The sequence below is a fragment of the Apostichopus japonicus genome, chromosome 16 (genome assembly GCF_037975245.1).
Source record: "Apostichopus japonicus isolate 1M-3 chromosome 16, ASM3797524v1, whole genome shotgun sequence".
Taxonomy (NCBI): domain Eukaryota; kingdom Metazoa; phylum Echinodermata; class Holothuroidea; order Aspidochirotida; family Stichopodidae; genus Apostichopus; species Apostichopus japonicus.
Genome location: NC_092576.1, coordinates 6,117,900 through 6,145,743, shown reverse-complemented (window position 1 = coordinate 6,145,743; position 27,844 = coordinate 6,117,900). Strand labels below are relative to the sequence as shown.

The window sequence follows — 27,844 nt, the reverse complement described above, 5'->3', positions numbered from 1 at the left end:
CAAAGTGTATATATATATATATATTAAAACAAAGTATATAGTTAAAACAAAGTATATATATATATATATATATATATATATATATATATATATATATATATATATATATATATATATATATATATATATATATATATATATAGGTGGGTCAAATTAATCATGTTTCTTACTCATTTTGCCGCTTTATAAACACCATTTATAATGTCACGCAGCTGTCGTAAGTATGTGACTGACAAACTAATATATACACAGAATATTTCATTTTCAATTTTGGACCCTTTTGGCGTTCCATATAGGTAACTGTCAGGCATGTTGTCCTAATTTGTTGATATATTTGCATTTTCACAGCGAAAGGACCGTTGCCGGTTATGGTCATAATAGGCGATGGCTTGCATAACTTCGGTGATGGCTTGGCTATCGGGGCAGCTTTTTTGGCTGGAATTGGACCAGGTCTGTCAACTAGTCTTGCTGTATTTTGCCATGAGCTTCCACATGAGTTAGGTAAGGCTACATTTTCTGTTCAATTGAATTCTCTCATTTTGAGAGAGACTGACTTTTAAGGTTGCATTTTGCCGTATCATTCTGACTAAGGCCATAGCAACCAGACACAAATATTGAGGCGATCAACCAGATGATAAGCTATGCGAGAAAAGGGTAAGATAAAGAAATACTGAACTGACAGAAACAGGACTTTCACAATAATCTCGATCGTATTTTCCCAAACAAGTGCTCTTGTAGTATAACCTGAAAATACCGTGTTTATTACAAATTCCTAACTATGTTTCTATGGTAGCCTAACTTTTGTGATGAATATGTATAAATTTCTCCCCCTGAAGGTGACATCGCCATTTTACTTAAGAGTGGGATCAGTTTAAAGTGGGCGCTAGTCCTAAACTTTGTGTCTGCTTTGACCTGCGTCGCTGGCTTGGTGGTTGGATTCATCGTTGGTGTTACCCTCGAGGCAAGGCAGTGGATCTTCGCTGTAACTGCCGGTACATTCCTCTATATTGCTCTCGCTGATATGGTACGTGCGTTACAAACATCATTATAACTTCACAGGCTTACAACAATGTTTGGTCGACATTTTGCAACATTTTAATTTTTTACCAAAAAGGCGGATAGGATTACAAATGGGTGGGTGGGGCAGAGAGAGGGGAGATGTGGGGTAACGAATAACAAAAGACCACTTACATTTAAAGAAAAGTCGTTTACTTTGATACTGATGCCGCCAGTTGAATACTAGAACTTTTTTTTTCTTCAATGCAAATGAGCTATATAATACTTTTGACTCAATATGAACCATTTTTTCTCTCTTTTCTGTTACAGCTTCCTCAGCTGCTTCGTTTCAGAGATAGCGATAATCCCAAACTCATGTTTTGTCTCATAAATATTGGTTTTCTCTGCGGAATGGCCATCATCGTTGTTATCGCTCTGTACGAAGATGCTATTTTGGTAAAACTGTAACAAGGCGGATGAATTATTTCTTGCAGCTGAAAGTAGATCCGTCCATTTGTGTTCATTTAGTTATTTAGTGAATTTCTGATTAGTCTTTAAAGCAAACAAAATAAACGCCACGTTTTATTAATAAAATGAACAGTGATAGGTTAAATTGGATATATATCTATATATATATATATATATATACATATGTATAATATATGTACATATATATATATATATATATACATATATATATATATATATATACATATATACATCGCATATAAAGCTGGAGGCCCGAGTTCGAATCCTGGTGGAGGCTGGAAGTTTTTTCACTGTTCTGGATCTTACAACTCATTACGATTTCAATCTTAATGGATTAATGAGTCGCATGTGCATAAAATTCTTTTCTTTCTCCCTGATTAAATTTCACTGTTTTCATGTACAAATTTGATCTATACGCTTCTATAACAGTCAACAACAAAAATTCATTTTTGACTCTTGCAAATTTAAGTCCGGATAGCACGTACTGTTATATTAAAGCCTATGTTAAATAGAACGATATTAACAACTGTTAGTTCAACACACCATCTCAATATCTTGTCTCTAACTCGAGATATGTTTGATGGAACGTTAGCTGTTTTGTCTGGCTAAACCTTCAAATATACTCCAGGAAGTTGGATTACAGTAGGAGGTCTGGGATGTTAACTAGGCAAACACGTTCTTTTAAAGTGTTACTAAGGCTACTATAGTCGTCTGGTCGATTTAAGCTATACTTGATCCTGATTCATCTCAAATATTTAATGTGCTTCCAACGTTCTCTGTCTTTTAAGAAATTTCAGTGTAATACTTGTTTTTTTTTTGGTATAAAATAATGTGGGTATATGATAGAAATATTACAGAGGGGAAAAAAAGAAAAGTAAAGACATTTTCACTTGAAGTGCCGTGAATAACATCATTTATTTTGCTGTTGCCAGATACATTTACAAAATATCACAAAATCTAAAAAACAAACACACATCTTCGCGATACAAAATGCTACGAGTATGTTGTTTTGTGCTAAAGATGCAGAAAATGCAGAAAGTCTTTGTAAACCATGGAAGACTCGCCCCAAATCGCGTGAGGCCATCTGAAAAAAAGTAAACTTTCCGTTGACGTTTTGTTCGTGTCGCTACAAAATGCAGACAGTACAGTAATGAAACGTGATACCTATTTATCTTTAGCTGGACTTGATATGTCCATCGTTGTATTGTTTGTATACTATACTGTGGGTATTGACCGCAGTTGTATGTACTGACTGTACACTAGTGTCTAATTACCGATGGTGGCAAGCTGCGTGTGTGTATTTTCTGGGATTGATGATGGTGTCTAACACTTCTGTTAAACCTCATTCGAAGCTAGGTCAGTTTACCGGCATTAGACGTTTCTTTTTGCGCGAGTCTTCACACCCTTTAATACTTTGTATCAACTGGTCGAGTGTTTATCATTAAACGTGTTACCATCCTTTCTCTTTCGAACAGATTCATACTAACATAAAACATACATTATTAACGAAGAATATACAATAACATCTTAATATCTCTACCCATCATCAGCCATTCAGCTGTTAATAGATTCATTTGCTGGTTATAAGTCTGACCATTACTACTAATCAAATAATCCATATGGATAGAAAGAAAGCTATACATTTATTCTACACGTTTTACGCCAGATTGTAAAATAGGCTAGATTTAGCTTACTATGTAATGAAAGACCTGCATGTGTATGTACCGTGTCCAGATACATAGATTAAAAACAATATTTTATGTTGTTATGATTTCTGAGTTTTCGAATTTATGTTTGTATAGCTTTATTATTTTGAGAAACTATGCATTTTCCGTTTGTTTGTGCAAAGCTTATGAACTAAAAGTTCAATAAATATAAAATGAAAGAGGTGAAAAAACCCCCGCATGATAAGCTAATCTTCACCTTTGTATTTATTCAACTTAAAGTGTCACAAAGGAACGTGTAAATCGTTGTCAGTTTCAAACTCGAACATATTGAAAGCTTCTTTAAGGTAAGCATTATTCATGTATGGTTGACTCTGCTTAAAGAACAACCAATTTCCTCACCCTTGCAAATAATATCCGTATAAGACATGTTCTTGTCTCTGAGGGTTATAGCCGGAGGAGGAGGGGGGGGGGGAGGGGGGGGGGGTGGCGGTAGGTGGGTCGGCGGAGCATTTCGTATTCTTCGAAATCCATTTCTTCTGGGATACAGGCTAACAATTAAGTTTAATGTTTTAATAAGGTCGCAATATTCGAAGTTGTACACACATACAAGATCTGAAGCATTAAAGCAGCATGCCGGGTTTTATTCAGCTTCCATATATCGCTATACGAGGTATAAACAACTTTGCACGCTTTGAAGAAGAACCTTATTCTCAGCTCCTTTAGAAGCATTTTCATTTACCGTCACCGATTACATAAAGAGACAAACACATCGCTGGTAAAATATTGTAATACAGAATGGAGAGTTAGGTATTGTCCAATACATACGCTACATAACTTCAACAGGACAGGCACTTTGCTTTGAACTCTCAAAGTGTATGCCATTCCCTTATATAAATAATTAACTAACTTAAAACCGAAACCCGAACCCAAACTGGCGTGATCCCGGATGTGGGACAAACGGGGCGCAGTACAAAAATGTTACCAATTTGTAGACCAGGCAGATGGGATGTTGACTTTTGATATGACGTCATAAATCGGAAAAGGGGGGGGGGCGGTGAGGGCATGACAACCCCCAGAATGGCAAAAGGAGTGAAATAACACTCACAAAAGTAAAACAATACGGTCGTTATTCAAATGGCGTTCCTCACAAATAGTTGTTTGCTCAAGCTATATGATGATTTGAAGGCGCGCCCTTAATTTTCATTAAAGGCGTGGCCTCAATATTCATTAAAGGCGCGGTCTCAACATTCATTAAAGGCGTGGCCTCAATATTCATTAAAGGCGCGGCCTTCAAAATGTTCTGTGCTGCACTGGAAAGTGTTTAGATATTGCTCACTTCGTAGCTTTTAATCTTTCTCACAATCTTTGATACCAAATATCACTTAAATCGATGATATATTCCATTTGGATTGATATAGGCTATGCCTCTTAGAAACTGGTGTATCTCGATTTAAATTAGCACATGTTACCGATCTAAATGGCTTTTGTGGAATTTAAACTGGTATATCGCAATTTAATTGACAAACACTGAATTAAATAGTCATATCGTCGCATATCAATTTGTTTCAATGGAAGATTCGCATTTCCACTGGCAATTTCACAGCTGTCAATAGCCCAGCCAACGCAATGAATAATGCATATATTGCCTCAATTTATATTTCGATTGGTTGAATGGGCGGGGCTTGTACGGGTGCGTATGTATGTGTGTATTCACATGCACTGTGCACGGGTATTCAAGGCGAGACGCGCGTGCTATGAATAGTCATTTTTGGGGCGTTTTTATTGCAAAGGTTTGTAATTGGGTTAGTCCATTATGTGGGAGAGTTAGAAATGTAAGAGAAATGATATCATTGGCTAGTTTACATTATGACGTATTCAGTCAGCCATGTGTTATGGCAATCCAGACAGTTTTGATTAAACACCGCGCGGTCAAAAGTTCAACTTTATTGTTCACTGTAGAAAAAACATGACCTGGATATCCATCCAGGTCCCTTTGTATAACTGTCATTGTTAATTTTTCCCCCTCCAATCAGTATTGTACACTGACTTGGGTGTACATGAAAATCCATGTATAAAATAATATCAGTCATGTTGTACGACATCAAAGGAGCGCTCAAAAGTTCATGTCTGTACAGTTTTCCATTGAACGGGATACGGTACGACAAAACAAATTGATATGAACTACTCTGGTACATAGCGATTTAATTTGGTATAAACGGTCGAAATTGACATTTGTCGAAATAAACTGGAATACCTCGACTTAAATTGGCATATACCGATTGACATTGGCATAGGCCTATACCAATTTAAATTGACATATAACAATTTACATTGAAACATACCGATTAAAATTTGAAATATACCGATTGAAATTGACATATATCTATAAAAATTGACAAATACCGATTCACATTGATCTATGTCGATTGCCCTTGGTCAGATACTATACTGATCCAGCCATAGCGTTAAACACGTGCGAAGTCATAGAAGCACAATGCTAATATATCAAGATGGTTTCAACTGGTATGTGCTTGTCACCATGCGGTATCGCTGATAGCAAATACCACCGTGACCGTTTAGGACCATGATAGAGAAGAGATGAGATGCAAAGTATTTCCCAACACATGTGCCGGTTTGTAGAATCTTCCTGTTTCAAAAACGAATTATTAAATTGCCTTCAAATCACTTACAACCCTCCCGTTTAGACAACCAGTAGTCGTTTACATCCTCTTCAACGGACACGCATTATGATGATAACTGCACCATTCATGTCGCCATCAACCGCCCCACTCCGGCCCCTGCCCCCGCCACGCCCGCCCCGCTCCCGCCCAGGTCACTTTGAAACGCCGATATTTTCCTTGCAAAGTGCCTCGTTAACAGTCACAAAACTGGCTTATGCGCCTATTTCTTTAACATACATATTTACTGTTATGTATATCTTAAAAGCTAAAAACTTGTAAAACGACATTGTTTCGAAACATTTTTCTAGATAGATCCAGTTTGAGGTAGTTTAAAAAAAATGCCGATGTGGTTAACTAATGAATAATATAGTTAATAACGTTAATGTGTTAATACACACACACCCAACATGAGGACCTCATTGTTGTTTTTCCATTGTTCAAATCGAAATACCGTAACCTTCAACAATAACGAGAATTCATCTGAGGACGTGGTGGTTCTTTTGAAAAGATATCTGAGGACTTGTAATTCCTCTGTTCAAGTGGTCAGTCAGAGAACGAAACAAGGTTCACACACACACCCACATGTTTGTATTACATTCAGACCGAAGACCCCATTGTATTTTCCATTGTTCAAATCCACGTACCCTAATCTTAACAATACCCCATACAATAGAATTGTTCCGAGGACGTGGTGATTCTTTAGAAATCACAACCGAGGATATGAAATTCTTTTGTTCAAGTCCTCGGTCAGAATACAAAACAAACGCACATACACAGGACCCTGTAATGGTGCATGCAGAAGAGCACACACAAACAACTGTTGTGGTTATGCTATGATTCTTGTTACGTATCTGAAATTTATTCTTTTGTCACAAATAGTTACATAGAATGAATGCCAGCCACCAAACATTTTATTGACAATTACAGCTATAACACGTTATGGGTATATATGAAACACATTTAAAACTATTAAACACCAGGGACATAATATTAACATACTTCTCGTACTGCTAATTTAATAAGGTCAGTTGCCTACGTTATTCTTCAAAATCAGGTACCAAAAGATATCGGCAGTTCCGAGGGAGGGATGGGTGTAAGAAGGTGGGTATCATGAGTGGGGGTGAAGGGGGGTGGGGTGGGGTGTAATAAAATATACGAAATGTTACACCAGATGTCCGAACATATTTGAAGTAATATTAAATTAAATTTTTATTTAGTTTATGTTATATTTTCGATATCACTCCGATAAATAAGAACAATCCCAATATATGTTAGGTCGTAACTATACTTTGACTAATCAACTTTTTCGTTCAAATTAGATTAACAAGTAAAACAAAGAGGCTAGTTCAAACTGCACCAAAGAAGACTGTTTTAACTGTGTTCCTGCGTGTTACAGTACTAAGCGATGCAGGCCCTGCTTACTATCATTTTCGTCGTCACCCACTTGTAAATGGTTTTATCCTACCTTACAGTGCAAAGAAAAATGGCATGAGCAGGGAGGGGGAGGGGAGGGGGACATGCCTCACACCTCTACCACTAGTCGAAGGAAAATGGTTCAGTCTTTGTGGAGATTTTTTATATTTCAGTCGTAGAAGAAATAGGGTACAACTTCGGTGTACACTCCCTTCTTTAACCTCACACCAAAAATTCAAGCGTATTTCATTATCAACCCGCGCGCATTTGAAATCTTGTGCGCGCCAAAGACGAAGAATCGAATTAGTTAAATTGACTTAGAATTCTTTTATCTTATTACTTATGGTTTACTATCAGTGCAACCCTCCACCAGTTAGAAAAAAAAAACATTTCCGTTGAACAAAGTAATGAAATGGAATCAGTCCATTTTAACTGCATCCATTAGATCGTAGGTTGGTGGATGGACCGAAAAATCGACTGCAATCAGGCTCCTCGGAGGGACAATGCAGTACGCAGTTCGCACCCCACCTTCCTTTTGGACAAGCTATGAAAAACAAAGGAAACGTATGCAAAAACCATATGACAAAACAACAGTATGAAATGACACGGTGATGACGTGATATAACTTCCGAAATATGACTTTAAAACTAACAAATACTATGTAATTGACATGTTTGTTTTAGCTGAACTAAGTTGATCAACCATGATATGGAATTATCGCATATACCACAAATTTGTTGATTTGGTAATGTCCTCCAATATGTATTGGCTAGCCCTCCCATTTGGAGGACATGTGTGTTTGTTATGTTTTGTTCTTGAAATTATATTATTTGGACATCTGCTTTTTAATAAAATTGAATTATTTGAAGCTAAATTGCGCTGCAGTGAATATGCCTATCTGAGCTAGTTATCTTGGTTGAGTGATAGGAAAAACTATAGAGGCTGGAGGAGCTGCGGTAAGGCACAGTGAAAATATCAAAACATTTCCTTTTCCAACAATGAATAGAAGCACCCTTTTTGCTCATTTATAGGCCCGAACGCATCTTTGTAACTTAAAATTTCCTTTTCAAACAAGCACGAACGCATCTTTGTAACTTAAAATTGCGCTGTTTGTGTTTTTAAAACAAAATGAAACTGAAAATAGTGGGCAAAAAAGTAACCCGCTCTTGTGAAATGAGTAAAAAAAAAAAAATTAAATAGGTACTCGAGTGTTAAAAGTACATGTGTTTGACATGTAGTAATAATATATATAATAACAGACTTACGTCCATGTTAGTATACTCGAGTACTAAGTACATGTGTTCCACATGTAGTTATATATAATAACAGACTTACGTCCATGTTAGTACTCGAGTGTTAAAGTGTATGTGTTCGACATGTAGCAATATATAATAACAGACTTACATCCATGTTAGTGTACTCGAGTGTTAAAAGTACATGTGTTCGACATGTAGTTTTATATATAATACAGACTTACGTCCATGTTAGTACACTCGAGTGTTAAAAGTACATGTGTTCGACATGTAGTTTTATATATAATACAGACTTACGTCCATGTTAGTACACTCGAGTGTTAAAGTACATGTGTTCGACATGTAGCAATATATAATAACAGACTTACGTCCATGTTAGTGTACTCGAGTGTTAAAAGTACATGTGTTCGACATGTAGTTTTATATATAATACAGACTTACGTCCATGTTAGTACACTCGAGTGTTAAAAGTACATGTGTTCGACATGTAGTTTTATATATAATACAGACTTACGTCCATGTTAGTACACTCGAGTGTTAAAGTACATGTGTTCGACATGTAGTAATATAAAATAACATACTTACGTTGTTCACATCCGTTTCCATACCAGCCTGGCGTGCATTTACATCCGTAGTTGTCCCCGTAGCAGACCAGTAAACCCTTACATTTGCCATTTCCACCTGGCAGGTCCCTACAGTATAGCTCTTCCCCATTACGCGTGTCTGCTAACGTAAATAAGTCATCTTCTCTCGCGGGAACAACTGGAATCGATATGAATATTAATGTGTATATGAATATATTAGTGGTCATGCGCACATATAGATTCAACAGAGGTATTCGAAGCCAGGTCTTTATCTACACACTGCACATCCGCCATTATTTGACCAATCATAACTTATCGGTGATTATTCCACTTTGTGTTTCACATCCTATAAAAAGAAACTATTGATACATAACTGCTGACTATGCTGAGACGACACGGTAACGTTATGCTCAGTCACATAATGTATATATATATATATATATATATATATATATATATATATATATATATATATATATATATATATATATATATATATATATATATATTTATATATTTATATAAAGCCACCCTAACCACTAGGCTATGGGCGCTGATTGTATGCCCAGAGGTTCGAAACCGGTAAGGAAGGACGTAATTTCACTGTAGGTGTTTGACACCTGTATCGAACAATACTAGTTCTGGTTTTGGTGACATATTTTGCCCTACTCTAGAGATCAAACATGATGCTAACCAACTCGAAAATCATTTGTTATTCCTAAAGCCGGATCTCGAAAGAGATACTTTGAACAGACTTTATGTTAATGAAATGGAGGTAAACGACAAAGGCAAATGAATATATATAATTGAAAACGTAATGAGAAGGAAAATCCAGAACAGTGAAAAAACCTCCAGCCTCCACCGGGATTCGAACCCGGGCCTTCCGCTTTGTACGCGGACACCCTAACAAAGTAGACCATGGACGCTGATTGTATGTCCAGAGGTTCGACACCGGTAATATATATATATATATATATATATATATATATATATATATATATATATATATATATATATATATATATATATATATATGTGTGTGTGTGTGTGTGTGTATGTGTGTGTGTGTGTAAAAGCAGCTTCTAACTTACCGCAGCTGCAATCACTAGTACCAAAGAACGGGGTACAAATGCAGTCAGATGACAGATCTCGAAGGATGCCACCATTTTTACACTCCCGGGTATCACATGTACCACCGGTGAAAGCTGACCCTTCGGGGCAACCTGTTGTAGGGGTTGAAATGAAAATAGAGTGGGACACATTAGAGAATTGAAAAGACAATCCATTTCACTCAGAAAGTCATGACGTTTGTTTTTTTCTCCTGCACAATCATTTTTTTCTAAAGATATTAGCATAAATTAAATTGTCGTATTCTTGTTTATATTTAGGCTCATGTTTAACATTTTTAAATGATGTTTCATGTAAATTGATAGGAATCCGATTTTAATTTGTGACTCTTTGTTTCTGGTAATCCCCACCCTCCCCACCCCCCCCCCCCCAAAAAAGAAAGAATAAAAAACATTAACTTACTTGCTATTATCACAAGGATCTGTACATACCAGCCCTGCTTTGATCTAGATCCGCGAGAAATGGTATACAATCCCCCGTCCTCGACACTTGTAAGGGCCAGTCTAGGACCGGTGTTTCTAAGACGTTTCTTTCCCTTACACCATCGGTAACTACGGCAACCACTGAATACTACTCCGATAGGATCAATTGGGGCTAATTTACTCGATCCTTCACTTTCCGGATACGCAGTCACGGTGTATACCCCTCGGGTATCTAAGAATTCTAAAAAGCAGTTAAATATGATTAAATAATCATTTTAGGGAATTATTACGAATATAATTGGAGTAACCCTGTCAGACATAGGAGGGGGTCCTAGGAGGGGGTCCTAGGAGGGGGTCCTAGGAAGGGGGTCCTAGGAGAAGATCCTAAGAAGGGGGCTAGGAGGTAGAGACCTTCCATCCTTGGTTTTAGTTTGTAATCAGATTCTACCTGCACAGATTATTACAACAGTAGAGACCTTCCATCCTTGGTTTCCTAGGAGGGGGTCATAGGAGGGGATCCTAGGAGGAGATCCTAGGAGCTAGGGGTCCTAGAAGGGGATCCTAGGAGAGGACCCAAGGAGGGTGTCCTAGGAGGGGGTCCTAGGAGGGGATTCTTGGAGGAGATTCCTAAATCGAGAAATTCCAGATTAAATGGATGTACGGTTTACCTCATTAACATATTTAAATAACTGACAGTTCTGTAGTTACCAATATCTTAGCAAATTCATGTTAGCATAACACATCAAGCAGACAAAAAGACAAAAAAGCTTTCTGTACGAGAACTTGTATATTTGGAAATCCGGAGAATAGCTAATCGTTGGTAAAATCGTTGGTATTTAATATGCTAATGAGGTAAATCGGTGATATGTTGAAATCAAACATACAAGTTAGTTTGAATAGACGTATATAGAAATTTAAAGTATATACCGCATCTAATTGGTCTATGCTGATTTTAATTGCTTTTACTGATAGAAAAATAGGTGTATCTCGATTCCTCGTGATCTGACTAGATAGCGCGCTACAGTGATTTAACCTAGCCGGCAAGAAGGTTTCACAACATCTAGCTGTTTCTTTTTGAAAGCTAAAATTGGTGACACCTACTGATGTGTTAAGATCAACGCCATTCAGCTGTAGTCACGCGTAGCGCATACATAATTTTATTTCATAATAATTTCAATTCATTTCAAATCTAGAAAGTTATGGAAGTAGATAGAGCTAGTCAGATCGGATGAAACAGAAAACCTTAATATAATTAGCTTACTACTTTTCGGTCTGACAAACGTATATCTGGTCTCCACACTGCCACCATTATCCGGTGTAAAGTCACCCGTGTATCTCCCAAACCTAGTTCCAGCAAATCGAGAGGGCAGGCCTACATCCAGGTAACATCCCCATTGTATCCCATCTGCTATGAGGGCTCCCGCTTTGACCGATGTACTGACGAGTCCAGTCTCCTTTGACAACTCGAAGGTACCGTCATCAAAACGAACGTCGGTTTGAATAGCGTAGACGTATATGTTACTTGCTTTACGGCCCACCTCTGGTGACGTCACGGCAAGGAAAAATCCTTGATCAGGCTGCTCAGATGTCCCATACACAATGTTCACTAGAGAGAGAGAGAGAGAGAGAGAGAGAGAGAGAGTGGATGACAATAAGCCATATGTGAACACATTGTTAAATTTTAATTTACTTACCTTTTACCAATGCCAATGCCAGTACAAATGGCAATGGCAATGCCAGTACCCATGGCAATGCGAGTACCAATAGCAATGCCAATGCTAGTACCAATTGCAATGCCAGTTCCAGTACCAATGCCAATGCCAGTACCCATGGCAATGCCAGTTCCAGTACCAATGCCAATGCCACTACCAATGGCAATGCCAGTACCAATGCCAATGCCAGTACCAATGCCAATGCTAGTACCAATGCCAATGCCAGTACCAATGCCAATGCCAGTACCAATGCCAATGCTAGTACCAATGTCAATGCCAGTACCAATGCCAATGCCAGTACCAATGCCAATGCCAGTACCAATGCCAATGCTAGTACCAATGCCAATGCCAGTACCAATGCCAATGCTAGTACCAATGTCAATGCCAGTACCAATGCCAATGCCAGTACCAATGCCAATGCTAGTACCAATGCCAATGCTAGTACCAATGTCAATGCCAGTACCAATGGCAATGCTAGTACCAATGTCAATGCCAGTACCAATGCCAATGCCAGTACCAATGGCAATGCTAGTACCAATGTCAATGCTAGTACCAATGCCAATGCCAGTACCAATGCCAATGCTAGTACCAATGCCAATGCTAGTACCAATGCCAATGCTAGTACCAATGTCAATGCCAGTACCAATGGCAATGCTAGTACCAATGTCAATGCCAGTACCAATGCCAATGCCAGTACCAATGGCAATGCCAGTACCAATGTCAATGCCAGTACCAATGCCAATGCCAGTACCAATGGCAATGCCAGTACCAATGTCAATGCCAGTACCAATGCCAATGCCAGTTCCAATGCCAATGTCAGTACCAATGCCAATGCCAGTACCAATGCCAATGCTAGTACCAATTGCAATGCCAGTTCCAGTACCAATGCCAGTTCCAGTACCAATGCCAATGCCACTACCAATGCCAATGCCAGTACCAATGCCAATGCTAGTACCAATGCCAATATCGATTTCGATTACGATTTCGATTCCGATTCTGCTTTCGATTTCTGGATATGCCACTGAATACTGGATTAGGCTTCTCAGAGGTCACATAGACAATTGTAACTAGAAATATAGAATTCAAAAAGGAGTGAAATTTAGATGAACTTTTAAAAGTGGACTCATAGTTTTGTTGTGCAGCAATGAGAGAGTTGTCCACCAACACCAGACATCAATAAATCACTGATGGATTAGGTCATCGGGTGTGTATGGCAAATCGAATCTGTAATAATTATTGAAAATAAAACCTGGATTATTTGTCGATGAGAGAGTCACGTGTTTGTTGCTATTAATGAGATGATTGCTGGTGGCACTCGGATTTTTGGGACATCTGACCTCCACTTCCGTATACTGTTTGATGATGACGTAGAAACTGTATAAACTATTAACATTTCATGTTACTTGTTATATGTTTCCCTTTGAAACTAACTAGTATGAATACACTGTAAAAATCCCGTACATTAAAGGAGAAAATTTGGACGTGATATTACAATGATACGGCCTTTATTCAATACAACATTGTGTTCAGGCTAAAGTAACAGAAACGTTATACAGCATGCATGTGCAGTTATTGTTAAGTAACCTTTATTGCATGTTATTTAAAGGAACAGAACGTTTTTTACGTATACAACTTATTTTTATACCGTAAATTAACACTCACTGTTTGTCGTCGGAAAACAATTGAACGCATTTTCAATTGCGTAACGTTATTGAATGGTAGGTGTAAAGGCTCGACACCCATTATTTAACCTTTGCGTAAATATACAAATTACATTTTATGACCGTTTTCAATCACTAACCGTACACGGGGACACTGTCAATTTGCATATTCATATTCAATTTGCATATTAATTCTGACCCCAAATCTCCATGGGTTAGTTTTCCATTTGGTGATTTGGATGCTTACGTACGCATATATGATGTGTCTATTTAATGATGGCGATCGTAGAAACATTGTGTTTGAGGTGAATGCATGGTAATCTCTGTGAAGATTGTCGTTGCATATTCATGATCGAATTAAAGTAGCAGTTAGCATTGTTATAACACATACACATCGTTGATTTATACTCTTAACCACCCGAACCGAATTGTACGGTTGCTTATAATAGCGTTTTCGACTTGAATATATTGCGCATTTATATACATCTATGTTATAGCATGATAACACGTGTTATGCTAGAGGCACATTTTAATGCGGCCTGTGTTAAAAAAATATATATATATATAAAATTATAAAAAAATATAAAAAATATAAAAAATATTTTATATTATTAAAAAAAAATATATATATATATATAATACCACTACGATTTACTGTATTGTATCTTTAACATATCTTGCTCTCGCATGCTCCCAAAACATAACACGTTTTAGTGTGTTAAAACACCCTGGCATATAAATGCATAATATTCTACACGTTAAGAACAAATATAAGCTCACACCTTTTCGGCTTGAGTTCCTTAACTTACCGATTTTGCCAATTATATCTCCTAAAACCTGTAAATTTTCCTTCGATTAAGGAATCATCGATTGACTGCTTTGTCTTTTGGCTAAGATCATGTGTAGTATTAATGTTCAGGGGCGTATCCAGGATTTTCTAACCCGGGCCGCAAAATACTACCTTATCGCGCCACCATCTCAGTAGCGATGTCTTGGCGTTTTTCTTCTGCTCCCTCCTTTTCTCCCTTTCTACTTTTTCTCTCTTTTTTCTTTTCCTTTTCCCTTCCTTCCTCTCCTTCCTCCTATTTTTCCCCCTCTTTTTCCCTTTCTTCTCATTTCTTTTTATCTCCTCTTTTTCTTACCCGGGGGGCGCACGCCCCAACGCCTCTCCCTGGATACGCGGCTGAGATAGTATGTTCAGCTGGCATTCACCATCCAGCCATGTAGATGATGAAGGGGTAAGTAGTCCCAATAATGTGATATTGAGCCTTATGTTGTGGGCGGAGGTCCTATATTCGTTTGAGTTCACCAGGGGTCAAATTGTGGAAACCATTGTTTATCACAATATTTGAACAAGGACAGATGTCATATTTAGTATTTTGATGTATCACATTTAGTACAAGAAGCCAGTTGTTGAGGTCAATGGTCATTTCAGGACAGCCTGTGTCATTGTGAATTATTGTTTGTCACATCACACTGTTTCTCACTGTATTACTTAGATCAAAATGACATCTTATGATCACCGTTTTATCTTTGTAACCATAACTTTGAAACAGCTTTGAACAATGAAAGGATCTAATTGAAATGGAGTTATATTGTGAGAATTACCGTATACACACAGTCTCTATGTAAATTACAAAGCCACTATCGTTTATGCCAAAGAATCTACCATATGACGAAAATCAGCAACCAATCAAAGCATTGGCTTCATATGATTTGCTTTAAACCAGAAGATATTCATTATATGTGTGGCTAAATGTGTAAGACTGCATTGACTCCTTACATAAGTGCTCATTCTGGACACTCAAAGAGTAAACTTCAGAAATAAGAGATCTGCCAGGCAAGATGATATACCAAATTGGAATTGGTCTAAAGTCCGAGTGCAGAAAACTGGACTCGAGCACTATAAACGTGTATATTACACAATTCTTCGTGGGTATACTGTACGGGTGGGATCTACATTAAATACGTGTTTGTTGCCACATTGTTCAGTTCAGTGGTGTTGTTATTGTTTGTTGTGTATAGGGCAATCAATCTTGTAAAGCTTTATACAACAGACACATCCCTACCTGTGATTCATTGATTAACGGTAAACTGTAACCGTGGGTGCTTTTTGGATTTTTAAATCATGTGGTGCAACTTACCAGGTAGAAACAATAAAACACAAGAATACTGTCATACAACAAATTTGAACACATTGTTAGTAACAGATGATGGAGCCACAAATGAAAGTATGAGTTCATGTATAAGAATTCAAAATAATAACAATTTTGGAAGCTAGGAAACTTTTAAAGAAAATGGTTACACATCTCTAAAAGAGTAATGGCGTTCCGTTATAACAATTCCTCATTCATATAAACACTTAATAGACATGCCGTTTTACCTGCAACTTTAAACCAGGGAGTTGAAGAAAAAAATATTCTTCTGTTTGCACAAATCGTAGATATAATTCTCAGTGTCAACGTGTAAATTGTGTAAACAAGAGTACAACGACACAGGATTCGGTATTTGAGCAGGTTTCCAATAACATGTTTTCGTACTTTTTGGAATAATATCTTTCTTTCTCTCTTTTAAAAAACGAAACTTCTCAAAAGAACCAACATTTGTATAGATGATTGGATTTGTTTCACTCAACCGCAAAGTAGAAGGTTAAAAACACTCCCGTTACAAAGAAGTTTCATGCTGAAAGTCAATGATGCGTTTCCAAATTTCCTGTGATTTTTTTTACTTATAGTGCCTATCATTGTCTGCAAGCATTTTTGCATTTATCGTGCTCAATAAACACAACGTATTTTATTTGAATAACTTAGTCATATAGCGCATTATACCGACGGTCTCAATGCAGCTAACTGTAACGTTGCTGTCCCTTGTAGAGATAGCAAAGTTTGTAGTATAGGCTCTCTTGTGTGTGCACTCTCAAATATCACAACGTGTATGGCTGGCCACAGTGGACACAATTCAGAAATTATGACGACATATCAGGAGGCAGGACTTTTTTATGTCTACATAAAATTGATTTGATGTGGACATAAATTCAAATTAATGCTGGCATATATTAAAATAATGCTGGCACCGTACCGTACCAGCTGCGTACTGATAATGCAGTTGGCACCAAGCTTCCTCTTTCAATTTGTTTCAATCTGTGTGAATATTAATGTACATTTAAAGAGTTATATCTGTATTGCATGTATGGGCTACCACATTATGTCAAAATATTCTTGCAATGAGTTGCACTTCTCTTTATATAGTAAGTACACATTTTATAGGGTTTCAGTGCAAACACATGACTTTATTTGTAATATAAGATAATACATATAATATTAATGTCCCCACGCTTCCATAGGCATGAGTTGTATAATTTGCATATATGATTTTCAATATGCACATTATAAACCTATCACTATAGGATATCCGTTGCGCACAAGCCAATGTTTTTGTGAGGGGTCATAATAGCGAAGTATTGTGGGTTCCTGTATAGAGGTACTTTAAAGTGCATGTTTATGTGGAGGAACGTGGGGACGCAAGTTTTTCTGAGCGGACACAAACACTCGTTATCATATATAGTACCGGTATATAGATTTAGTGAGAGAGGAAAAATGGAAACGTCAAAAATGGAGTTGGTCGGTGTAAGAGGTAGGGTGAGGCGCACGCCCCTCCGTAATCATCGAATCGTCACTGGCTACCCTGTTATATAATAGCTATCGGCGCTGTAATTATGACTGTTCCTCTTCTCTTCCCGGTATCTTGGCGTTTATCTTCTACTCCCTCTTTTTCTCCCTTTTCTCTCTTTCTTCTTTTTCTTTTCCCTTCCTTCCTCTCCTCCTCTTTTTTTCTCCCTCTCTTTTCCTTTTTTTCTTCTCTTCTTTTTCTTACCCGGGGGGCGCGCGCCCCCAACTCCCCCCTGGATACGCGCCTGATGTTCCCTTTATTAGGGTATCGCAATACCCCACTGACGATGATCACACAGTCACAGTCTCGATATATTGAGACCTGTGTCGAGAGCGGATCAATCTCTTGGTGGTTTGGCTGTCGTAGCCAGAGATTTTTTTCTTCGGTGACCTTTCTTAAACAAAAGATTGAACATTTGCGGTATTTCATAATCCTCCGAATTTATTGGTAGTATTACCGATTAATGAAATGTAGTGATAAAACTAGCAAAAACCAAACCGATACGAGCAGAATACTTTGCGAGAGAGAAGTCAGAAAATAACGACGTTAATTCACGATTTCAGGGTACCCTTTAGAAAACGTCGAACTGTTGATCACAAACGACCGTTAAATGACTTCTCAGCGCAGTCGTTATGCATGGTTGCCGGTGTTCTATTGTAAAAAAAGATACAACACCTTTAAACAGCCTCAAGACGAAATAAAGAAATTGGAACCTGGATTATTGGCAAGCTATTTGGATGAAACAAAATAACCTGATTCCGACGTTTGATTTATTAAGTTTATCCCCCCCCCCAAAAAAAAAAAAAAAAAAAAATTCCAGCTTTATCCGTTATATTCTTGTTTGCTTGCTTGTTTATAGAACAGATAACCCACGCCTGCTAGGCTATTGCTTGAATTGAAACTCTGTCACGAGTTCTAAGCTGGTATACAGTATATGAATTCTCTCTTGCGTGAGATGTCTGCCTAGTGGAATGCAAAAAGAAGAAACGATTTAATTCTAACCTCACCGAAATTAAATTGTTCGACTCTTGTATTGTTAAAATCAATAGATATGGGTCAATGGACCATTTACAATGATTGTTAAACACAGTTGTACCGTTACTCAAAAAAAGTAATAAAGAAATTAGAAAATAAAAAGGATTCTTACAAGGTCGTGGTATTGCCTTCTTTTTATACCTATTTCATAAACACAATTGACCCAGGGTCAAAATGCACCCCCCATTGGTTCTCCTTTATAAACTTTGATATATGAAACGGCACCATAAGGCGTGTCAGGCGATGTATGAACATAACGTTACGTTTGTGAGTGAAAATTGAACGTAACTGCAACTTTTATAGTTAAGGTTACTGTATTAATACATATCAGGTTTTGATATTAGGTAAGCCGAATCTAGACAAGAACAGAATATTAGGAGTATAAAATTATATAAACTTCATAACATATTTAATATTATATTTGGAAAGCATAATGCACCTTTATAAATAACGCACAACTTGAAATCAGTAGAGGTGCTCACTTACCAATAATATCACACATGAAACATCACATACCACACATAACACATCACACACCATACATCACATATCTCAAATTTAAACTACACACTGACCCGATGTTACTACTCTCCATCATCCTGGCTATGAAATCACGCATGGTTCAATAATTACACATACTAACGCTATCATAATACATCACAGGTCATCACTTATCACCGCAAATCATCACACAGCATCACGAACCATGACAACACGACATCTCATCATAACTACACGCTGACCCGATGTAATCTCTCTCCGTCCACCTGGCTATGGAGTCACGCATTATTCTATCATTACACATACTAACGCAATCTTAATACATCACAGGTCATCACTTATAACCGCAAATCATCACACATCAGTACAAACCATGACAACACGACATCTCATCATAACTACACGCTGACCCGATGTTATCGCTCTCCATCCACTTGGCTATGGAATCACGCATTATTCTATCATTACACATACTAACGCTATCATAATACATCACAGGTCATCACTTATACCGCAAATCACCACACAGCATCACGAACCATGACAACACGACATCTCATCATAACTACACGCTGACCCGATGTAATCGCTCTCCGTCCACCTGGCTATGGAGTCACGCATTATTCTATCATTACACATACTAACGCGATCTTAATACATCACAGGTCATCACTTATAACCGCAAATCATCACACATCAGTACAAACCATGACAACACGACATCTCATCATAACTACACGCTGACCCGATGTTATCGCTCTCCATCCACTTGGCTATGGAATCACGCATTATTCTATCATTACACATACTAACGCTATCATAATACATCACAGGTCATCACTTATAACCGCAAATCATCACATAGCATCACGAACCATGACAACACGACATCTCATCATAACTACACGCTGACCCGATGTTATCGCTCTCCGTCCACCTGGCTATGGAATCACGCATTGTTTTATCCTTACACATACTAACGCGATCTTAATACATCACAGGTCATCACTTATAACCGCAAATCATCACACAGCAAGCCCACCTTAGACAACAAGACATCTCAGTTGTAATAATATTCTTAGTTTCTCAACCATTCCCATCATGCTGGCTATGACATCATACATTTCACTTTCAATATACATCATAATGTTGTTACGCACAATTGCCAAATCATCACTAAGCGTGACACCACGGATCTCAGCACCACTCAGCATAAAACCCCACGGATCTCAGCACCACTCAGCATATGACACCACGGATCTCAGCACCGCTCAGGATATGAAACCACGGATCTCAGCACCACTCAGCATATGACACCTCGGATCTCAGCACCACTCAGCATATGACACCACGGATCTCAGCACCACTCAGGATATGACACCACTGATCTCAGCACCACTCAGCATATGACACCTCGGATCTCAGCACCACTCAGCATATGACACCACGGATCTCAGCACCACTCAGGATATGACACCACTGATCTCAGCACCGCTCACCATGATGACAACACGGATCTCAGTACCACTCAGCATATGACACCACGGATCTCATCACCGCTCAGCATATGACACCACGGATCTCAGCACCACTCATCATATTACACCACGGATCTCAGCATATGACACCACGATCACAGCACCACTCAGCATATGACACCTCGGATCTCAGCACCACTCAGCATATGACACCACGGATCTCAGCACCGCTCAGCATATGATACCTCGGATCTCAGCACCGCTCAGCATATGACACCTCGGATCTCAGCATCACTGAGCATCATACGATAAAGCTGAGCGTCAAACGTGCTCGTCACGGAGTTTCTAACATTACGAGAGATATCGCTATAATCGCATATGAACTATAGGGAAGTAATATATGAGCATAGTGTAGATTCGACTTTGCGTGCGTTTCATATAAAATGTAAGTCATTTGGAGGAAGTTCTGAAAATTATTCCTGGGCCTGTGTGCATCTCCCCCGGTGGCTACAAACCTGTTAACCTGAAATGTTTACGAATTCCCAGCCAAGAATAATGTAGTAAATCTGAATGAAACCGTTTAAGATGTAATAGCCATGAAAGAATGAGTCGACCTTAGCGACTTGATTGAAGAAAAATGAATTACAGAAACAGGAAGAATTATACGACATAACCGTTTCGGTGATTTCAAAACTTAGGTACATTGAAAGCCGTTTGTGACATAAACAGTTTCGGTCATTACAAATACATAACAGTAACAGCATTAAAATACTCCAGTGATTTGCAAAGCTTATGTGCGATGAACTACTTCGGTAAATATGGAATATTTCATTGGTTTCCAAAACTTAGGTACATTGTAAGATCATATAGCATGACATATGTCGAATACTTAAGTGCTTCAAGTATTTCGGTGTTTTGCAAAACTAGGTAGCTTACACTGAAAGACTTAGGTCCCGTAAAGATCCAATGACGGACACACTATAGGTACGCTGAGGAGGCTAAGAGGACATACAATATTTCAGTGCTTTGTAATATTTAATCACACTTAACGATTTATAAATTGACATGGAATTATTTGGTTATTTTCAAGACTTTAAGTACTGTGACAGAACGATAGGTGATTTTCTAAACTCATTAAAAAGAATGAGGTGAAATCAATTATTTAATCGGTGAGTTTTAAAACTTGGGTGCACATCGGAGACTTTTATAACTTTAACAGCTTGAATGATTGAGTAGATAAGAACAACTTGAAAGATATCTCAGCTTGACAGAGGCAGTCGATGGAAGTGTCTGAGTAGACAAAAACCTAGATTGGAATGTATAGTATATTTACGATGACTTTGTAGAAATTGTTAACATTTACTGTACATTGAAACACATTTGCGACACATTTACTTGGTTGCTTTAGTAGCATGAATGACATTATACTCACCAATTGATAAGACCACTAATACACATGTAGAAGCCATCGTTGCCATCTTGTTAATGACTGTCCTTAACCGACTCAGCTTTAATATCTTAAATGGTGACTACATCGGGTTGACCGATTACTTAAAACTGATTTAATTCTTGCATTGTTCGCTGCGTTTGACCTCCAAAGATGGCGAGGTAAAAGCATTGTGTTAAGTTGTCAGTGGAACTGACAATGGCGAATTTCTGTACTTCACCGAGTATAGCTAAACCAGGTTATTAATTTATATACTGAAAAAAAAATTGTTATGATGTAGCTAAAGGAAATCAATAGTTTAAAATGATTTTCCTTAGTAATTAAAATAAAGTTCTAAGCTTGCCCGACTAATTGGCCGTTACTAATGTAAAAGCCAATAGGATATGGACATTAACATGTTGAACGCGCGCGGAGGGCGCGAACAATTTTGGTTATTTTTTCGGGCAAGTTGTTACAGCCCCCACCCCCCCCCCCCCGCTCCTCCAAAATACCAAATTGGGCTCCTACGCATATGCTTTTCAGTGATTATATGCATGTTAGTCATTGTGGTCTGAGGTTTTTCAAATTTGGATAAGGAATGGTTCATTTCATGGATATCTCCCATCCTATTAACTTTCTCATTATCTATTTCAAATATTATATCTGCAAAGGGAATTAAAACTATTTGGACGTTTTCTCTTATCTTTTTAACCACATTTCCCAGTTAGAAGGTGAATATAATAATTGCAAGTAAATTAAATGACGAAACGACTACATTATTTTATGACTTTCTTTCTTCCTTTATTTGGTCACAATGACAAGTATGCACTCATTGCTTTTAAGACACAGACGTGAATATAAAATTTAATGTATATAAGTTCATTGGCAGTAGGATAAGACGTGAATGTCTGTTGAAAATTACATTTTCCATTTCAATGTTGAGTATTATTGGCAAAATACTAGATTATTTAATGTAATGGGTTGTTAATAACAATGACAGTAATAATATAGATATATATTTTTCAACACATTACGATTTCAATTATACATATATATATATATATATATATACATATATATATATATATATACATATATATATATATATATATATATGTATATATATATATATATATATATATATATATATATATATATAAATTTTACCTTTGTTAACCTCAAATGACATTTGACCCTTTCTAAGGGTGATCTACATACTAAAGACAAACAGACATAACAGAGATGTGTTTTTTGAGTTAAAGTGTTGACAAAGTTTTCCACTTTGACCTCTGTTGATTTCAAATGACCATTCCAACGTGTACTCATCAAGTTGGATCTACAATCCAAGTATAATATTAAGTAACATAATAATCAGCAAATCTTCTCAAAGCGCTTTACACATGTAAAACCTAGAAACATATAGTAACATAAACCTAAATATTTAAAAAAAATGTAAAAAAAAAAATTCACATCGGTCCTCAAACCAAGTTTTTATTTCAAGCTTTGACCTTTGGTGACCCAAAATAACATTTTACCTCCTCAGAAAATGATAGGCACCTTCTACTTAATGTGATACATCCACATGCAAAGTATGAGATCTGTTAGAGATTCCCCTCTTGAGATATTGTGTTTATTATGATTACACATTTTGAGCTCCAGTGACCTCAAATGACCTTTAACATTCTCAAAAACAATAGCATCTTTGTACTCATAGACCGGCAGCCCAGTGCACTTTGATCAAACGAACGAGGTACCAATATCTGAGTATTGGAACATTTGTGGAAAAACCCAGTATATCCAAAAGTGGATGTCTGCCGTGGTCGCTCTGCTGCATGTGGCCCCTGGGGCCGGTTAAAGGGGGCCCAAAAATGCATCTGATCAAACGAACGAGGTACCACTTGAAACCAATGTCAACTTAATGCATGAATGCCACATAGTATTGAATGGCCCATGCCAGACAAATTTTCTGCTGCAAAGGGCCCGCCAGACGCCCAAGAAGGGCCCCTAAAAAAATGCATCTGATCAAACGAACGAGGTACCACTTGAAACCAATGTCAACTTAATGCATGAATGCCACAAAGTACTGAATGGCCCATGCCAGACAAATTTTCTGCTGCTAAGGGCCCGCCAGACGCCCCCAAATATGGCCCAAATGCCCGTTAGCGTAGCATTGACCCAGATGAAATATGCAAGGTACCACTCAAAATCGGTTTGGAATGTTCGGGTTGATCTTACAGACTATGGAAATCATCATGCCAGACAAATTTTCTGCTACAAAGGGCCCGCCAGACGCCCCAAAAGGGCCCATAAAAAATGCATTTGATCAAACGAACGAGGTACCACTTGAAACCAATGTCAACTTAATGCATGAATGCCACAAAGTACTGAATGGCCTATGCCAGACAAATTTTCTACTGCTAAGGGCCCGCCAGACGCCCCCAAATATGGCCCAAAATGCCCATTATCGTAGCATTGACCCAGATTAAATATGCAAGGTACCACTCAAAACCGGTTTGGAACCACACAAAAACAATATTAAATGCAAAGGTACTTTCCACAGAGTAAAGAACTGCCAATGCAAGACAAATTTTCTTCTGCATAGGTCCCACCAGATAGAAAGAATAGGTGGCCCAATGTGGCCCTATATATGGGTCTAAAGAATTGGATATATGTGCCTTGTAACATGACATTTCAAGCTCATGATTATATTGTTTCCAGCATAAATTGGAGTTACTGTACACAAGACCAGTGTTTTATCTTATTTAGCTATTCGCTGCTCTAAGCAAAATAAAGATAACACTTTCACCTTAGCCTCTAAATATTTTGGGATTTGCTGGCCTGGGCAAAAATTACAGTTCCCCACATTATAATTCTAACACTCTGAGGAAGAGTCTTGCCTGGCTTGGATCCACAGAACTACGGTTGGAAGAGCAAGAATGGGTGCTACAGCCCTGACTGGTTTGAGGGACCGGCTCTCCCAGATCATCTATTCCAAGAGGGGGAACTGAGCGAAGATTTTCAAAGTAGCCGACCAGATGTGGCTTCCGAGTTTGATGCCGATGATTCAAGTACTGAACCATCATCTTGGAGTGATGACTCCGACAATGAAACATAGATTTGAGCTTCCATTGTCTTTTTAGAATCAAGTTCATGGGAATACTTAATTTTCATAAACTTAGTAATGATTCTTTTGAGATCTGTCTGAATGGCAAATGCAATGTCTTTTTACAATGCACACACTCCAGTGTTTAATCACTGTCAAGAGACATGAATTCTCAGTTCTTATACTTCGAACCTAACATGTGTCATGTTCAGAGTAATCACATAGTGATCTTTTGTTACTATCTTTGCCAATTATGATTTTAGTACATTTTAAACTAGCAAGATGACTTTCTTGAAAGGTAAAAGATTCCTTCATAGATGAAAACAAAAACCCTCATCTAGCATTCATATTTCTGAAAAATGGATGCCACATCTATTTGTTGGACTTGTTACAAGCTATTCGAATTGAATTAGTGTAATGATGGAAGTTCTAAAAGACCAAGATGGAGTAATATAGGCCGATTACTCATTTTATATTTTGTATCAAGGAATGGAGTCATACGTGGTGATATCAGTATTTGTTTGTTCAATCTTAGCATTTTAAGTCCTTTAAAGGGTGTACCTAGCATAAAGGTACATATACATTTCTATGCTTCAATTATGTATCTTTTAAAAACCATATTGGACAGTTTCAACCCAAACCTTTATCGTTAAGTACACGTTATAAAGCATTTTCACCACTGTTTGATAATTGTTTCTTTGTCTGAGCTTAAGAAACAAAACAATCTCTTTTGTTCGACTACATGTATGTCTTAAGATGACACTTAAGCGTTCTTTCTCAAGATTTTAAACTTTGTTTTAAACTTTGATTTTAAACACATTGTTTTAAGATACAAAATGATTTTGGGTTTCTTATTTACAATACATAAACTGATTTTAATCTGCTCCAGTGTTTCCAGCGAAACAAAGTAACTGCCAAGTTAAACACTGCTCACGATACAAAGTACTGACTGGATAAAAGGAAAAAGAATGGATAAAAGGAAAAAGAATGGATTTGAGAATGCATTATAACTGTCAGGATCTCCCTCAAAGACTGAGTTCGCGTCATTTTTGTTTTGCTCAATGAAATGTTCAGTAATTGATACACACCTACTAGTATACTTATCTCATTATTCCATTGGCCTATGTAGCGGGAAGGAATTTGAATAATTCAGGATGTTCTTGATTGTTATAGATTGGTTTCTTGTGGTATCTTAACTATTTAAACTGCATAATTTTTTTTTACATGTGGTGGGCACTTTGCAGAAGAAAATTTGTATTGTATTGGCATTTCTTTACTCTGTGGAATGCTACAAATGTCATGTCACAAGGCACATATAGTCTGCATCGATATACAATTCATTAGGCCCATATAGGGCCGCATTGGGCCACCTATACTTTCTATCTGGTGGGACCTATGCAGAAGAAAATTTGTCTTGCATTGGCAGTTCTTTACTCTGTGGAAAGTACCTTTGCATTTAATATTGGTTTTGTGTGGTACCAACTATGATTGATCATGGCCCATTTGGGGGCCCTTTTTTAGTGTGTCTGTTAGCCCGTTTGTAGCAGAAAATTTGTCTGGCATGATGATTTCCATAGTCTGTAAGATCAACCCGAACATTCCAAACCGATTTTGAGTGGTACCTTGCATATTTAATCTGGGTCAATGCTACGCTAACGGGCATTTGGGCCATATTTGGGGGCGTCTGGCGGGCCCTTAGCAGCAGAAAATTTGTCTGGCATAGGCCATTCAGTACTTTGTGACATTCATGCATTAAGTTGACATTGGTTTCAAGTGGTACCTCGTTCGTTTGATCAAATGCATTTTTATGGGCCCTTTTGGGGCGTCTGGCGGGCCCTTTGTAGCAGAAAATTTGTCTGGCATGATGATTTCCATAGTCTGTAAGATCAACCCGAACATTCCAAACCGGTTTTGAGTGGTACCTTGCATATTTAATCTGGGTCAATGCTACGCTAACGGGCATTTGGGCCATATTTGGGGGCGTTTGGCGGGCCCTTAGCAGCAGAAAATTTGTCTGGCATAGGCCATTCAGTACTTTGTGGCATTCATGCATAAAGTTGACATTGGTTTCAAGTGGTACCTTGTTCGTTTGATCAGATGCATTTTTTTAGGGGCCCTTCTTGGGCGTCTGGCGGGCCCTTTGCAGCAGAAAATTTGTCTGGCATGGGCCATTCAGTACTATGTGGCATTCATGCATTAAGTTGACATTGGTTTCAAGTGGTACCTCGTTCGTTTGATCAGATGAATTTTTGGACCCCCTTTAACCGGCCCCAGGGGCCACATGCAGCAGAGCGACCACGGCAGACATCCACTTTTGGATATACTGGGTTTTTCCACAAATGTTCCAATACTCAGATATTGGTACCTCGTTCGTTTGATCAAAGTGCACTGGGCTGCCGGTCTAATATGTTAATAGACTAAAAAGTGCTAAACTTAAATTATGACCTAGGTTCCCTAATTTAGACCAAGGGCAAAGCTACGTACAAAGGCTTAAGTTAGGCTAAGCTTATTTTCCTTTTACTGAATTGTTAGTGATAAGCTCAATACATCAAAACCGTCATCCAATGTTATTCTGGGATGTGGATCTATCGTTAAGGATACGGTTTTAAGTAAACTGAATTGGTGA

The 27,844-nt window shown here is 37.9% G+C and overlaps 2 protein-coding genes across 2 annotated transcripts in view; one reads left to right on the top strand and one right to left on the bottom strand.

Moving 5' to 3' along the window:
• Nucleotides 1–3,396, top strand: part of LOC139982582 (zinc transporter ZIP4-like) — a 36,035-nt gene extending 32,639 nt beyond the window's left edge. The window contains exons 13-15 of the mRNA XM_071995498.1: nt 349–501; nt 837–1,024; nt 1,327–3,396. Coding sequence (XP_071851599.1) covers nt 349–501; nt 837–1,024; nt 1,327–1,464 — 479 coding nt within the window. The 3' untranslated portion in view covers nt 1,465–3,396. The remainder of the gene's footprint in view (nt 1–348; nt 502–836; nt 1,025–1,326) is intronic.
• LOC139982583 (uncharacterized) lies at nt 3,009–22,381 on the bottom strand. Its single transcript, XM_071995499.1, has 6 exons — nt 22,122–22,381; nt 11,895–12,239; nt 10,614–10,874; nt 10,175–10,306; nt 9,085–9,261; nt 3,009–7,790 (listed from the first exon to the last, which is right to left on the bottom strand). Exons 1-6 carry the CDS (start codon nt 22,165–22,167, stop codon nt 7,675–7,677), a joined length of 1,077 nt encoding a protein of 358 aa, XP_071851600.1. The 5' UTR covers nt 22,168–22,381; the 3' UTR covers nt 3,009–7,674.
• Between the last annotated feature and the right edge of the window lie 5,463 nt (nt 22,382–27,844).

Excerpts from the sequence above, each read along its gene's own strand:
- LOC139982583 (XM_071995499.1), bottom strand. The coding sequence starts at position 22,167 with ATGGCAACGATGGCTTCTACATGTGTATTAGTGGTCTTATCAATTG. Across the intron at positions 10,875-11,894 it reads GTTTGTCAGACCGAAAAGTA|AATTCTTAGATACCCGAGGG; the intron begins GTAAGCTAATTA and ends ACTGCTTTTTAG. Across the intron at positions 9,262-10,174 it reads TACTAGTGATTGCAGCTGCG|TTGTTCCCGCGAGAGAAGAT; the intron begins GTAAGTTAGAAG and ends TATCGATTCCAG.